The sequence below is a fragment of the Heptranchias perlo genome, chromosome 21 (genome assembly GCF_035084215.1).
Source record: "Heptranchias perlo isolate sHepPer1 chromosome 21, sHepPer1.hap1, whole genome shotgun sequence".
NCBI lineage: Eukaryota > Metazoa > Chordata > Chondrichthyes > Hexanchiformes > Hexanchidae > Heptranchias > Heptranchias perlo.
Window position 1 is genome coordinate 39967177 of NC_090345.1, and position 14559 is coordinate 39981735.

Here is a 14559-nt window from a genome sequence, read left to right on the forward strand (position 1 = left end):
CCAGCGTGTACTTGGGAAAATTAGCCCAATATATATTTTATATTTTAATGCTCTTATCAACTTGGCTCATTACTACAAGCTTTAAATGTAGAGATCCAATGGCATAATCCTTACTGCTCACATTATGAGACCGACTGGCAGCAGTCACCCAGGGTAAGTACCCTTCACGTCTTTTGCAAATTTGTTTTTGTATTCCGCGAAAGCCATCTCTCTTTCTTTCGACATCAAATTCAATCATTAGCCGTGTGTTCTTTTGACTGTAATTGTGAATCGCAAAAGTTTGTCCCTAGATGCTGGAAACAATCACTGAATTTCTGGGCGATCGCAACTACTTCCAGCTTTATTTGGGTGCTCTTGAGTTACAGAGAGCCTCTTTAATGCAAGCCTAACGCTGGCTGTATCGTGCCTCAGAGCAGGCCGCATTTTCAAAATGGGCAGCCAATAAATATTCACATTTAATAATAACCTACAACAACAACAGAAACAACTTGTATTTATATAGCACCTTTAATATAGTAAAACGTCCCAAGCCAGGTTTACTATGATGGTTCCCAGGCTCATTTTTCAACTGGATAAAGTGTGGTTTGTGCGGCTTATAATGACAAATATAAGTGAGAAGACTTTATTTTTCTCTCCACGCACTCTTTCCTGTTATTTTAAACAGGGGCCCAACACCATGAATTGTTATCAGCCTGAGGCAGCAGGTGATTGACCTAATCCCAGGTCACTGCCAGTGTCGTTCTGTCACCGGACTCCTGGGAGAATTAAACCACCTCAGGCAGAAACTCTGCCAACATCTGTCAAGATTAAATTGGATAGGTGGATGGAGGAGAAAGGAATTGAAGGGAGATGGGAACAGAGTGGGTAAATGTGATTAGAACTATTTGCTTGCGTTGAGGGTAAACGCCAACACGGACTGGTTGGGCAGAATGGCCTGTTTGCATGTGGTAAGTTCAGTGTGTATCTACGTGTAACTGCCTTTTTTCACCTCCCTCTAAGTGCAGTTTGCCTGTCCCCTCTCTTGACAATTCAACTGAAACTGTAAATTCACGAACCCAACCCAGGTTGCCTAGCAGAGTTTAATTTTCTTTTCAGAACTTGATGTGCTCCCAACATGTTTTTTTAACCTTGAAGCTTAATGTGCATTACATGCTCTCTGTTTATAAACGTGGAGTCCAAGAGGAACCAGAGTCATGTGCAATCAAATTCAAGGCTGGTCCGAATGTATTATGAAGTACTGTACTTGGCTTAGGTTCAGGTTGGGTGATGTCTGTCCATTTACAAGAAGTGGCAACACAGTGCCATCTTCACCATCATTCTTTATACTGCTCCTTCATCACAGTGAGTAGCTACTGATCCCTGTGACTGGAATCATAGCAGCAAAGATTGGTGCCTTATTGAGATTTTCAAAACTTGGCTGAAACCTTCCAGAGGCTGTCAGACTAGCCGTGGGGAAGTGCCTGCACCCTGCAGAGGTTTCCTGGTGAGTAAACACCCAGATTCCTCGGCTGTCCAGACTCTCGAATACATTAACCTGTGAGTAATGTAGCTTCACTTGAGATATGCACCATCCAGTGAGATGTTGGAATTTCAGTTCTTAATGAGTTGGCTATTTCAGTTTAAAGTTTCCAATTCAAGACCAGATTTTCCCGCACTTAGGGCTGGGTCAAGTTATTAGATGGTATCATGGTGAGTATGTATCCTTTGTCGTTGAGGTTCTGTGTTGGAGCTCAGGGAGCTTTACTGTATATCTGGTGGTGCTGTATCTGACCTCAAAAGGCAAAGTGGCTCCATTTCCTAACACTGAAATTGTTCACCTTTATAAGCACAAAACTCAGGGCTCGATTTTAAAAGGGCGGCGGGAGTTAATGGGCGCGCGGCAAACACGCGATCGCCACTTAATTAATGCCCCTTAACCTTGTTTCCGGGTTTGCCGTCTGAAAGCTGTGCAGCGGGTGAATTGTGCACCCGCATGACAGGCTGTCAGTTGCAGCATCTGGATTTAAAAGGCCATTGCTTCAATGGCTTTTGCTGGTGCAAGGAGCAAGAAGACCAAATGGAGCAGCACGGGGGCAAGGCTGCTCCAAGATTCAGTGATGCCTCACTTCAGCTGCTACTGACCAGGGTGAAGAGGAGGAGGGAACTATTTTACCCGGCTGACGGGAGGAAGTGTCCTGCCTCTGCCACCAAGAAGGCCTGGCTCGAGGTGGCAGAGGAGGTCACCAGCAGCAGCAACATCTCCCGCACCTGGATCCAGTGCAGGAAGCATTTCAATGACCTAACTAGGTCAGCAAAAGTGCATACACTTACTGATTCTCCTGCATTCTGTGGTGCACATCACCACCACCACCCCCAACTCACTCTGTACTGCCAAGACTACTCCATCACATCACTCCTCACACCCACTTAAGGCTCATCCTTAACTTACCTGCTCTTCCTCAGCACTTCCTCACCCCCCCCATTAGTCAGCCCACCACTACCACTCACCCCAATCCTGATCCAATGTGATGTCTCTGCCTCATACTCACCCTTTGATGCATCTCTTTCACGGTCAGTCTCAACCAAACCAATGCATTCATCGGTTGGCCACTTCACCATCACTCACTCACACGTCTGTTCTTTCTCCCCTTCTAGGAGAAGAGAGCACAAAATGCACGCGAGAGGGCGAGAACTGGAGGGGGGCCACAACAAATAGTGGTCCTCAAAGATGCGGAGGAGGGGGCCCTGCAGATGAGCTGCACCCTCGAGTGCCTGTCTTTCGGGGATGCCGAGACTGGCACCCCACAAACATCTGGTGACACAACTTTAACATTCATCACACACAACGTAAATTGATGTTAACAATGCTTGGCATGTTGAACACCTCAGTATGCTCATCGCACATGACATATCTGTGATGATGCATAATATTGCCTTCTGTTCTCTTACTGGCCCTTCAATGACAGCAGTGATGGCAGAGGGCGAAGCACCATCACATCTTAGTGAGCCAGCCACCAGCGCCGATACTCACACCTCGGGGGTCCTAGTAGTCAGTTAGTTGGGTTGGCACCTGGTGAGTCACCGCAGACAATGGTGGCAGGATCAGCTGTGGAGAATCCGCGTTGGTGGGAACACTCCCTCTCCAGGCTCTGCTCAGCTGGATGTAGATGCTGAACCCCGGGGGCCATCCTTTAAAAGGAGAATGATCGAGGGACAGCAGCATGCTTGCAAGGTACTAGAACAGGTGCCACGCACACTCTCCACAATAGCAGAGAGGATGGAGGAGTCCAACTCCTGCATTAGTGGAATGGTGGCATCGCTACCGGAGGGAATCTCAGAAAGTGTCGCATGTAACTGCGGGAATGTCTATGATGGAGAGAAGGCTAGCCTCCGTTGAGCTTCAAGCACGGCTCACAAATGAGTCCATTCAGGCCCTGACAACGGCCGTTTGGACTCACGGTGAACAACGTTCTGTCGCCTTAAACAAGGCTGACAGATACTTTACAACTGGGCCTCCAAGGCATCGTACATGTCCTCCAAACTGTTCTCCAGCAGGGTGGTAGGAGAGATGTGGGCCTGGTCCAGGAGAGGGATGATGGCGAAAGGGGATACGGAAGTGGGAACGCCACTCAAAGCGCTCCCACGACTCACCCGTTGCCCCCCTCTCAACCAGTATCCACAATGCTGCCTCCTCTCCAGGTGGCCGAGTCTGCCCCTGCACAGGTGCAGGTGCAGCAGTCTTTGGAGGGGCCCTCATGGGCTCCAAAACCCAGAGGGCGTAGGCCAAAAGCATCTAAGCAGTCTTGCCACGGACATGAGCAACCTGCCATTACCTCTGCTGCAGCCACAGGGGTTGCACCACGTAGAAGCGGTAGGAAGAGAAAGGCTAAGATTGTGTGATCACGAAGGGTATGCACAAGCGTGTCTGACAGACGGTCATGTTTTTCATTTATATTTGGTTTCTGTTAAAGTCACATTAATTGTTATCATTCTCACCACTACAGCCACATCTTGCCTATTCTTGACTGCCTTTTGTGATAGCGCCCATTCATGTGCTTCACCATGAACACCGACACTTGATGCCACCCAGTGGGTGACTTTACAGTGGGAGTATGTGTAGTTGCAGGACTGTTTTGTGCAGGGGTGTGGTGGGTGGGGGGAGGCGCGCTGGTGTTGGCGCTGATCTTTCCAGGTGGTGGGTGAGGACTGGACTCTTCTCACTGCCTGATTTTATGAGAACCGTTCACGTATGAGTGACTCCCTGGCCTCACGAGCAGCCAGGTGAGCCGCTGCTCTGCCCATGGGTTCGTCCTCCTCCTTAATGTGGATGGCAGGTGCGGATGGTGGATGAGGGGATGGGGCCTCCTTAGCCAGTACCCATCTCTGTTGCACCATGCTGTGCAGGACACAACACACTATAATGCAACCCGTTCTTGCTGGTGCGTTTTGAAGCGCTCCTCCAGAACGATCGAGGCATCGAAATTGCATCTTCAGCAGTCCTATCGCATGTTCAATTATAGACCTGGTGGCGATGTGGCTGTCGTTGTATCGATGCTGTTGCTTGCTGATAGGGGTTGCTCAGAGGTGTCGTGAGTCACGTGTGCAGGGGGTATCTCTTGTCCCCAAGGAGCCAGCCCTTAAGGGTGTTCGATGCTTGGAAGAGGCCCGGGATATTGGATTCCCTCAGAATGAAGGAATCATGGCAGCTGCCAGGGAATCTGGTGCACACGTGAAGGATTCTTTTGCAGTGGCCACAAACGAGCTGAGCTTTGATGGAGTGATACCCCTTTCTGTTGACGAACAGTCCTGGCTCGTGTGGAGATGCTTGGATTGCTATATGTGTGCAATCGATTGCACCCTTTACATATGGGAAGCCGGCCACAGAATGGAATCCCACTGCCCTCTCCATCTGGCTGAAGTCGTCCATGGGGAAGTTGACATATTGCGAGGCCCTGTGAAGCCATCGGTGACCTGCCTTATGCACTTGTGTGCAGATGACTGAGTGACCATAGCGATGTCCCCAGTGGCACCCTGGAATGATCTGGAGGTGAAGAAGTTGAGGGCAGTGGTCACTTTAACTGCGACGGGTAAGGAGATGCTGCTCGGCCCAGCCGGGAGCAGATCAGCATGAAGGAGGCTGCAGATGTCTGCGACCACCTGGCAACTCACTCTCAGCATCCGTGTGCACTGCTGCTCAGAGAGGTCCAGGAAGCTGAGCCTCGGTCTGTAGACCCTGTGGCGAGGGTAGTGCCTCCTGCGACGTCGCTCTGTCTCTTGTTCCCTTCTGTGCTCTTGTGCAGGTCCCCGTGGCGCAGCACTGTTTTGTGGTGCTGCGAGTGGCAGAAGTGCACGCCATGCCTGGCGAGGATGGTGATGTTGCTCGTCCTCGGATGTACTGGTGAATGCAGCCATCGTGCCCGCCGTCCTGATGGTGTCAGTTTGAGGGGGTACGAAAAGTTGGTAAATATGTGTGAACAGAACAATTCTGAGTGGAAACCAACAATTTTCAGTCTAAACACAAAGATCTCCCAGCCAAAGGATTGTCAGAGAACTGAGTGCCCTGCTGCAATAACTCACCTTTTATCCCCATCTGTCAAACAGGCATTTAAATATCCAAATGGCTGCCGGCTGAAACACGACTCCTTCACCATGGCGAGATTCACACAGCACGGGAAACACGCTGAGGCAGCGTTGAAATCTCTTGCCTTCACTCTTAATTAGATTCATGTACATTTCAAATACTTCAAGTACTTGAATTGCTCGTTTAAATATCGTCCCGCCGGCTTTAATTGCCAGCGGGACTTCCGGGTTCGGGAACGGCGTGTGCACCCAGATGACTCTGCACCCGCAGTTCCGTTTTAAAATCGAGCCCATAATCCTTGTAACAGCAAAACAGATTTGTAAATGATGTAATGTTGACGTTACAGCAATAAAATGGATCTTGTAGCAATATGCCAAGTAATTGAAAATATTTTGTAACCATGTAATTCGTTGCAAGTTGCAGAAGATGATGATGTCAGTACGGACCTTCACATACCTGTGAAAGCTGCAGGAGCAGGCGGCTCAGTGGCCTCAGTCTGAAGACCTAGGATCTGAAGGACATGCTCCACTGCGTAACTTTTTGCTTCTTCCACAGACGTGCACAGTTTGGGTGGTGTGAACGGTTGGCTGCGAGGAAACAAATATTCTGCTCATTTTTCAGTCCGAACATCTAATGCAATCCTTTACAGCAGGCAAATGCACTATTTATAATTCAGTGAGTACACAGGGTCATGTTTTACAAATTCACAGCAATTACATTACATACATGGAATTACATAGAATTTACAGCACAGAAACAGGCCATTCAGCCCGACTGGTCTGTTTATGCTCCACATGAGCCTCCTCCCACCCTACTTCATCTAACCCTTTCAGCATATCCTCCATTCCTTTCTCTCTCATGTACTTAGCTAGTTTTCCCTTAAAGGCATCTATTGCTATTCACCTCAACTACTCCATATGGTAGGTAGCAAGTTCCACATTCTAACCACTCTCTGGGTAAAGATGTTTCTCCTAAATTTTTTATTGGATTTATTAGTGACTATCTTATATTTATGGCCCCTCGTTTTGGACTCCCTCACAAGTGGAAACATCTTCTCTATGTCTAGCAAGCCCCTTCATAATTTTAAAGGCCGCTGTTAGGTTTTTTGAATCTGGCTCTGCATTAGGGAACAAACCAACCTGTTGTTGGTTTACTCATCCGAAGAGCTGAGGATCTACTGCCACGAATATGGACATCATCACACGGCAATGAAGAAAATTACATATCCTGACTTTATTAACTTTTGTTTCAGTTCCAAATTGGTTTCTTGGGAGGCTAATTTGCAATGTTTGATAAATGAATTTCATTGAAACAAGGAGGGAAAGCCAGATAAAGGCATTTGTTCCCAGAGGTTCCCTGCTCTGTGTCTCCATTGAGAAATTTGAATCTATGTGAGATACGAACATATGAACAATGACTGACAGGAAAAGACCCTCTGGTCCATCCAGCCTGTTCCACACAACTGCAATGCCTTGTATATCACAATATATAGACTCCCCAGCCCACCTGAAAGCCATGTGATGATCTGGGAGTGGTGAGAAACCAGATAAAAACCCAGGTCAATTTGGGGAAAAATAAATTCCTCTCCTATCCCCTTAGGTGATCAAAGATACTCCAGGAGACCAGTCTGGCCCTCTTAATGTCAGTACCTACCTTTTATACGAAGTGATCTCTGAAATTAATTTATATAATCGCTTATTATAAACCCAGCTCATTTGTTTCATGTACAATTTGCTTTATGATCACTCCAATAAAATATTCCATGTAACTAGAATTAGACTAATTATTATTGTTACAGTACAGAATCAGGATTCAAAGCTGCCGTCAATCTAGCTTCTGAATTTTACCCACTCTTCTGTTTCTGTGCTCGGCTGAACACAATACATAACGTAGAGTAAGAACGTTCCAACATATAGTCATAATTACAATCACACGAGTCACTAAATCCCCTTGTTACACCAGGATTTCTGTGACAAATTTATACAGACAAGTCTAAAGCTTACTGTTGCTGATGTTAGTGGATGAAGCACTTAATGCATTCACATGATATCTCTTTGCTATTTTAATACAAGTGTTAATCTTATATTTAAATGATTTAACACTTCCACTAAAATAGCAGACGAAGCACTATCGTGTGGATGTGCTAAGTGTTCGTCTAATATTGCCAACAGTACTTTTTAGGCTATAGTGGTGTAAATTTGGTGTGAAAATCAGAATCTGAGCTGTTGGAAGATCCTTGCTCCACTCGGCCTGCACCAAGTCCTGACTTTTTTTAGCGCTGGAGTAATATGGTGTTGGCTTGGTGGAAAAAAATACATCATGAGGTCAGAACACCCTGCATATTGGAGCCATCCCAAACAACAGTGACTGTCCTGTAGATGGTGCGCTGATGGATAAATGTAATGCATGTGGCAAGGTATAAAAAATGTATTCTTGGGATGTCGGCATTGCTGGCAAGGGCGGCATTTACTGCCCATCCCTGGTTGCCCTGAGAAGGTGTCAGTAGGCCGCCATCTTGAACTGCTGCTAGCCGTTTTGATGCAAATTAGTGGCTAGTGAACCGGTTGGGTTTTTACAACAATCCAACAGCTTCGTGGTCACTTATATTGATTCCAGCTTTTTATTGTCAGGTTATGTTGAACCGAAATAGGTGGTCTCTACATTTGGAATCTTCTGCTCAGTTTAGCCCACACTAAATATTGGATCAGTTGGCTCCGTCCTTGTCTCAGAAAATTTACCTCATGGTGTGCAGTTTTTCTCACCCTAGTTCAAAAAGAATATTGGAAAGCGTTCAGAGAAGAATGGCAAGAGGGCTTTCATGGGCCTAAGTTATTAAGACTAAGGTGACTGAACTTATTTTTGCTGGAGAAATGACAGATGAGACACAATATTAGTCTTTAAAACAATGAAAGGTACAGATACAGTTAAGCAGGCTATTTAGCTTGGACAGTTATTTCAGAACTCGATATTTACAATATTCAAAAGCCTCAAGTAAGTTTAGAGATTAGAAGACATTTTTCCCCACAATATATCTGAAAAAAGTAATTAACTCTGGTTCAGTGGATGCATTTATAAAGGAACTGAATCAATACCTGTTAAGAAAGATGATTGAATGCTGTAGAACTTTTAATAGATTTGTTTGATTCACATGGGGGTTAGGAAGAGGGTGTAGAAACCATGGTGGGCGGGAGGGAGAAGTCATGAGTGAGTCATGCGTGGGGTATGGAAGGAGGAAGTCCAATGGGCCTTTTCTCAGTCTAAGCTTCATAGAAGCATAGAATCATAGAATGGTTAGAGCACAGAAGGAGGCCATTCGGTCCATAGAGCCCGTGCCAGTTCTTTGTAAGAGCAATCCACTTAATCTCTTTCCCCGTAGCCCTGCAAATTTTTTCCCTTCAAGTATTTATCCAATTCCTTTTTGAAAGCCACAATTGAATCTGCTTCCACCACCCTTTCACGCAGCGCATTCCAGATCATAACTACTTGCTGCGTAAAAAAGCTTTTCCTCATGTTGCCTTTGGTTCTTTTGCCAATCACCTTAAATCTGTGTCTTCTGGTCTTGACCCTTCTGCCAATGGGAACAGTTTCTCTTTATTTAATTTATCTCAACTCTTCATGATTTTGAACACTTCTATCAAATCTCCTCTTAACCTTCTCTGCTCTAAGGAGATCAACCCCCAGCTTCTCCAATCTATCCACATAACTGATCCCTGGAACTAATCCAGTAAAACTTTTCTGCACCCGCTCTAAGGCCTTCATGTACTTCCTAAAGTGCGGTGCCCAGAATTGGACACAATACTCCAGTTGTGGCTGAACCAATGTTTTATAAAGGGTCAACATAACTTCCTTGCTTTTGTACTCTATGCCTCTATTTATAAAGCCCGGGATCCCGTATGCTTTTTTAACCACTTTCTCAACCTGTGCCGCCACTTTCAAAGATTTGTGCACATATACCCTCAGGTCTCTCTGTTCCTGCACCCCTTTTAGAATTGTACCAATTAGTTTATATTGCCTCTCCTCATTCTTTCTGCCAAAATGTATAATGTCACTTCTCTGCATTAAATTTCATCCTGCCATGGGCCCGCCCATTCCACCAGCCTGTCAATGTCCTCTTGAAATCTATTGCTAGCCTCCTCACTGTTTACTATACTTCCAAGTTTTGTGTCATCTGCAAATTTTGAAATTGTGCCCTGTACACCCAAGTTCAAGTCATTAATATATATCAAGAAAAGCAGTGGTCCTAATACCGACCCCTGGGGAACACCACTGTATACCCTCCTCCAGTCCAAAAAACAATCGTTCACCACTACTCTCTGTTTCTTGTCCTTAGCCGATTTGGTATTCATGCTGCCACTACCCCTTTTAATCCACGGGCTTCAATTCTGCTGACAAGACTATTATGTGGCACTTTATCAAATGCCTTTTGAAAGTCCATATACTCAACATCAACCGCATTGTCCTCATCAACCCTTTCTGTTACCTCATTAAAAAACTCAATTAAGTTAATTAAACACAATTTGCCTTTAACAAATCCATGCTGGCTTTCCTTTATTAATCCACACTTGTCTAAATGACTATTAATTTTGTACTGGATTATCGTTTCTAAAAGCTTTCCCACCACTGAGGTTGAACTGACTGGCCTGTGGTTGTTGGGTTTATCCTTACACCCTTGTGTGACATTTGCATCCTGCTCTTAGCCATGAAAAAAAATGAGAGAAACTTAATCTTTACACTCTGTAAAGGTGGTGGTTAAGTGGGCGGTTTAATTGAAGTATATAAAATAATAAATGGCATGGATAAGGTAAACTTAGATTATTACTTCAGAGTACACCCAGAAAGCAGAACCAAGGGATGTAAAAAGAAATTAGTGAAAAGTAAATTCCGAATAAATATCAGTACAAAAATTCTTTACAGAAAGAGTAATCATTTACCAAAGCATTAATGGCAAAAACAATGGGTTAAAATACAATTAGATGCCCTGATTGGAGTGTTAAGGCCCTAAAGGATGAGCTTTGATTGCCAAATAGCCTTTTCTCAACTCTACCTTTTCTTTTTTTCTTGAAACATGAGGCTTATGGCCCCAAACGTATTCATAAACCACTGACTCCACAACTGGGCTGCCTGTTATAACTTTGAGCCCGGCCTTGGGCTGAATGATGGAGGATCTGAAAATTTACTTGGTTGCTTGACTGATTTTTGCAGGAGATATTTTGCAAAATATTTGAATGTCAATAGCCTTAGGAGTGACTAAATTGATCTGCAAAATTTTGGCAAGTAAGATACCTTTCTGATTGTCCACGTACACTCAGTTCAAAATGTTCTAACGTTTGACATGAAAGGGCATTAATTGCCAAGGCTCCTAAGCTATTTGAATGTGTTCCTTGGGCGTCACGATCTGGGCGCCACTGGGTTCACAGTCAGTTTATTAGTGAATCCATTCTTGGACTCTTTTGCAACTCATGCTTTCCCTATTTTGTAAGATGTACTTTGTTAAATCTCTAACTTCTTCCAGTTCTGATGAAAGGTCATTGACCTGAAATGTTAACTCTGTTTCTCTTTCCACAGATGCTGCCTGACCTGCTGAGTATTTCCAGCATTTTCTGTTTTTATTTCAGATTTCCAGCATCTGCAGTATTTTGCTTTGGTTGGAAGATTTCTTCCTGACTCTACAGTAGACTCCTTAGAGACTATCTCCACCCCATGCCCCCCTCTCCCAGAAAGAGTTCAGAACAGGAGTCTGAATTTTCTGGCATAGCCAGTCTCAGTTAGCAGGAAGGCTGGATTATTGCTACTAAAACCTTTTGAATACAGTATCCTTTCAGCAGGTGCACATTTGCCATCTGCCTCTTTCGGGAGGTAATACAGAACCTTCACTAATTCATGCCCATCCTTCTCCCTCATTTCTTTCTTGCAACAAATGCTTCAAGTTTGCCTTTGTTCTCACGTTGTTGCACTTTTCTCAAATTCTGTTGGATTCACAATTCTATCGGAATTTACTAACTCCACCTGAGGAAGAATGTAGTCTGTTGAAGTGGCTGTTTGGAGGGGTGGGTGGAGTTAAATTACATCAAATATTGGTCAGTAGCACTGTCTACTGCCAAAATGTATGAGCAATAAATCATTTGGTAATCAATGCCAAATCCAAGTTGCCAAACCTCATTCAGGGCCTGGGAGCCCTTTAGTTATCAAAGTCATATCTGCTGTTGACTTTGCTCTTCTGATACCTCTTTTGTTTTCTTCATTTACAAATAAGTCCAACTGTGATGGAAAATCCCAAACTTAAGAAGCCTGAGGATAAGTCCAAACAGTTTTAGAACTACCGGTTTGGAACCTTCTCCCATATCTCTTCTAGGTCTTGGTGAAATGTTCTTTTCTTCTCAAGTGGTTGTTGCTTATTGAGGACTTCTATTTGAGACCATTCTCTTCCTGTGATTATTTCTTTCATCTCTTATAGTTGTTCCAGTTTGATGCATTTTCTGTTTTGCAGAGTTCAGCAAACTAAATTTTAAGCTATATCTGGTCTGCTCTTTATCTTGCCTGTACCTCTCCCACCTTTATTCCATTAAGATATCAAAGTATAGTAGGAAATAGAATCAATTAATATCTGTCCGTTTGCTGCTATAGTTGATAGCTGCATTACATGAGCTCTGTGTATGGTAATATCCAAAGCTGATACATTTAATAATTGTGATTTCCCTATTACATTTAAGTAGTCATACTTTAGGTTAGAAACTGTTTTCTGTAGAAAGTAAAACTCAATTAGCAGATCCAATTATACTGCTGACTGCGTCTTGCATTGGGACCTCCATGACAATGGAATACATGTGCATTTGCATGTATATCCAGAGCTCTATTCTACTTATGTTATGACATCAGAGAAGAAGCATCTGCTAACCTGTTAATTTTAGATCAGTGCATTACCTCAAGTGTTACTCTAAAGTGCCCGTTGATTGTGAATTAAATGGAAATGGCGCATGATAACTCAAAAACCTTATTAAGTGATGCTTGCTTAAAGAAGGATGAAAAGACTGAAAGCAAATCTGCCTTCTGCATCATCTCTTCTATCTAAGCTGTCTCTTTGAAGATCATAGAAAGTTACGGCACAGAAGGAGGCAATTCGGCCCATCGTGTCCGTGCCGGCCGAAAAAGAGCTATCCAGCTTAATCCCACTTTCCAGCACTTGTAGCCCTGTAGGTTCCGACACTTCAAGTGCACATCCAAGTACTTTTTAAATGAGTTGAGGGTTTCTGCCTCTGTCACCCTTTCAGGCAGTGAGTTCCAGACCTCCACCACCCTCTGGGTGAAAAAATTTCTCCTCAGCTCCTCTCTAATCCTTCTACCAATCACTTTAAATCTATGCCTGCTGGTCACTGACCCCTCTGCTATGGGAAATAGGTCCTTCCTATCCACTCTATCTAGTCCCGTCATAATTTTATATACCTCAATTAAATCTCCCCTCAGCCCCCTTTGTTCCAAAGAAAACAACCCCAGCCTATCGATCTTTTCTCATAGCTAAAACTCTCCAGCCCTGGCAACATTCTCGTGAATCTCCTCTGTACCCTCGCTAGTGCAATCACATCTTCCCTGTAATGTGGTGACCAGAACTGTACGCAGTAATCAAGCTGTGGCCTAACCAGTGTTTTATACAATTCTAGCATAACCTCCCTGCTCTTATAGTCTATGCCTCAGCTAATAAAGGAAAGTGTCCCGTATGCTTTTTTAACCACCTTATCTACCTATCCTGCTACCTTCAGGGATCTGTGGACTTGCACTCCTAGGTCGCTTTGTTCCTCTACCCCTCTCAGTATCCTTCCATTTATTGTATACTCCCTTGTCTTGTTTGCCTTCCCCAAATACATTACCTCACACTTCTCTGGATTGAATTCCATTTGACACTTTTCTGCCCACCTGACCAGTCCATTGATATCTTCCTGCAATCCACAGCTTTCCTCCTCACTATCAACCACACGGCCAATTTTTGTATCATCTTCAAACTTCTTGATCAAGCCCCCCACATTCAAGTCCAAATCATTAATATATACCACAAAAAGCAAGGGACCTAATACTGAGCCTTGTGGAACCCCATTGGAAACAGCCTTCCAGTCGCAAAAACACCCGTCAACCATTACACTTTGCTTCCTGCCACAGAGCCAATTTTGGATCTAACTTGCCACTTTCCCTTGGATCCCATGGGCTTTTACTTTTTTGACCAGTTTGCCATGTGAAACCTTGTCAAAAGCCTTGCTAAAATCCATGTACACTACATCAAACACGCTACCCTCATCGACCCTCCTTGTTACCTCCTCAAAAAATTCAATCAAGTTAGTCAGACATGACCTTCCCTTAATCCATGCTAACTGTACTTGATTAACCCGTGCCTTTCTAAATGATGATTTATGCTGTTCCTCAGAATCGATTCCAATAATTTGCCCACCACCGAGGTTAGACTGACTGGCTTATAATTACTTGGTCTATCTTTTTCTCCCTTTTTAAACAATGGTACAACGTTAGCAGTCTTCCAATCCTTCGGCACCACGCCTGCAGCCAGGGTGGATTGGAAAATGATGGTCAGAGCGTCCGCTATTTCCTCCCTTGCTTCTCTTAACAACCTGGGATACATTTCATCCAGGCCTGGGGATTTATCTACTTTCAAAGATGCTAAACCCTATAATACTTCCTTTCTCACTATGTTTATCACATCTAATATTTCACACTCCTCCTCCTTAACTACAATCTCTGCATTGTCCCCCTCTTTTGTGAAGACAGACGCAAAGTATTCATTAAGAACCATACCCACATCTTCTGCCTCCACACATAGGTTACCTTTTTTGGTCTCTAATAGGCCATGCTCTTTCCTTAGTTAACATCTTGCTCCTTATGTATTTATGAAATATTTTTGGGTTTTCCTTAATTTTACTTGCCAGTATTTTTTCATGCCCTCTCTTTGCTTTCCTAATTTCCTTTTTAATTTCACCCCTGTACTTTCTATACGCTTCTAG

The 14559-nt window shown here is 44.1% G+C and overlaps 2 protein-coding genes across 8 annotated transcripts in view; one reads left to right on the forward strand and one right to left on the reverse strand.

Annotated features, from left to right (window-relative positions):
• asah2 (N-acylsphingosine amidohydrolase 2) overlaps positions 1–14559 on the forward strand; it is a 206219-nt gene that overhangs the window by 104689 nt on the left and 86971 nt on the right. The window lies entirely within an intron of this gene.
• The window catches only part of a1cf (apobec1 complementation factor), a 44706-nt gene that overhangs the window by 2025 nt on the left and 28122 nt on the right, over positions 1–14559 (reverse strand). For 5 of the 6 annotated variants that reach the window (XM_068002569.1, XM_068002566.1, XM_068002565.1 and 2 more), the window contains exon 11: positions 6017–6147. In XM_068002569.1, coding sequence (XP_067858670.1) covers positions 6017–6147 — 131 coding nt within the window. Of the gene's footprint in view, positions 1–6006; positions 6148–14559 lie in introns of all 6 variants that reach the window. The other variant, XM_068002570.1, reaches the window with a different exon arrangement.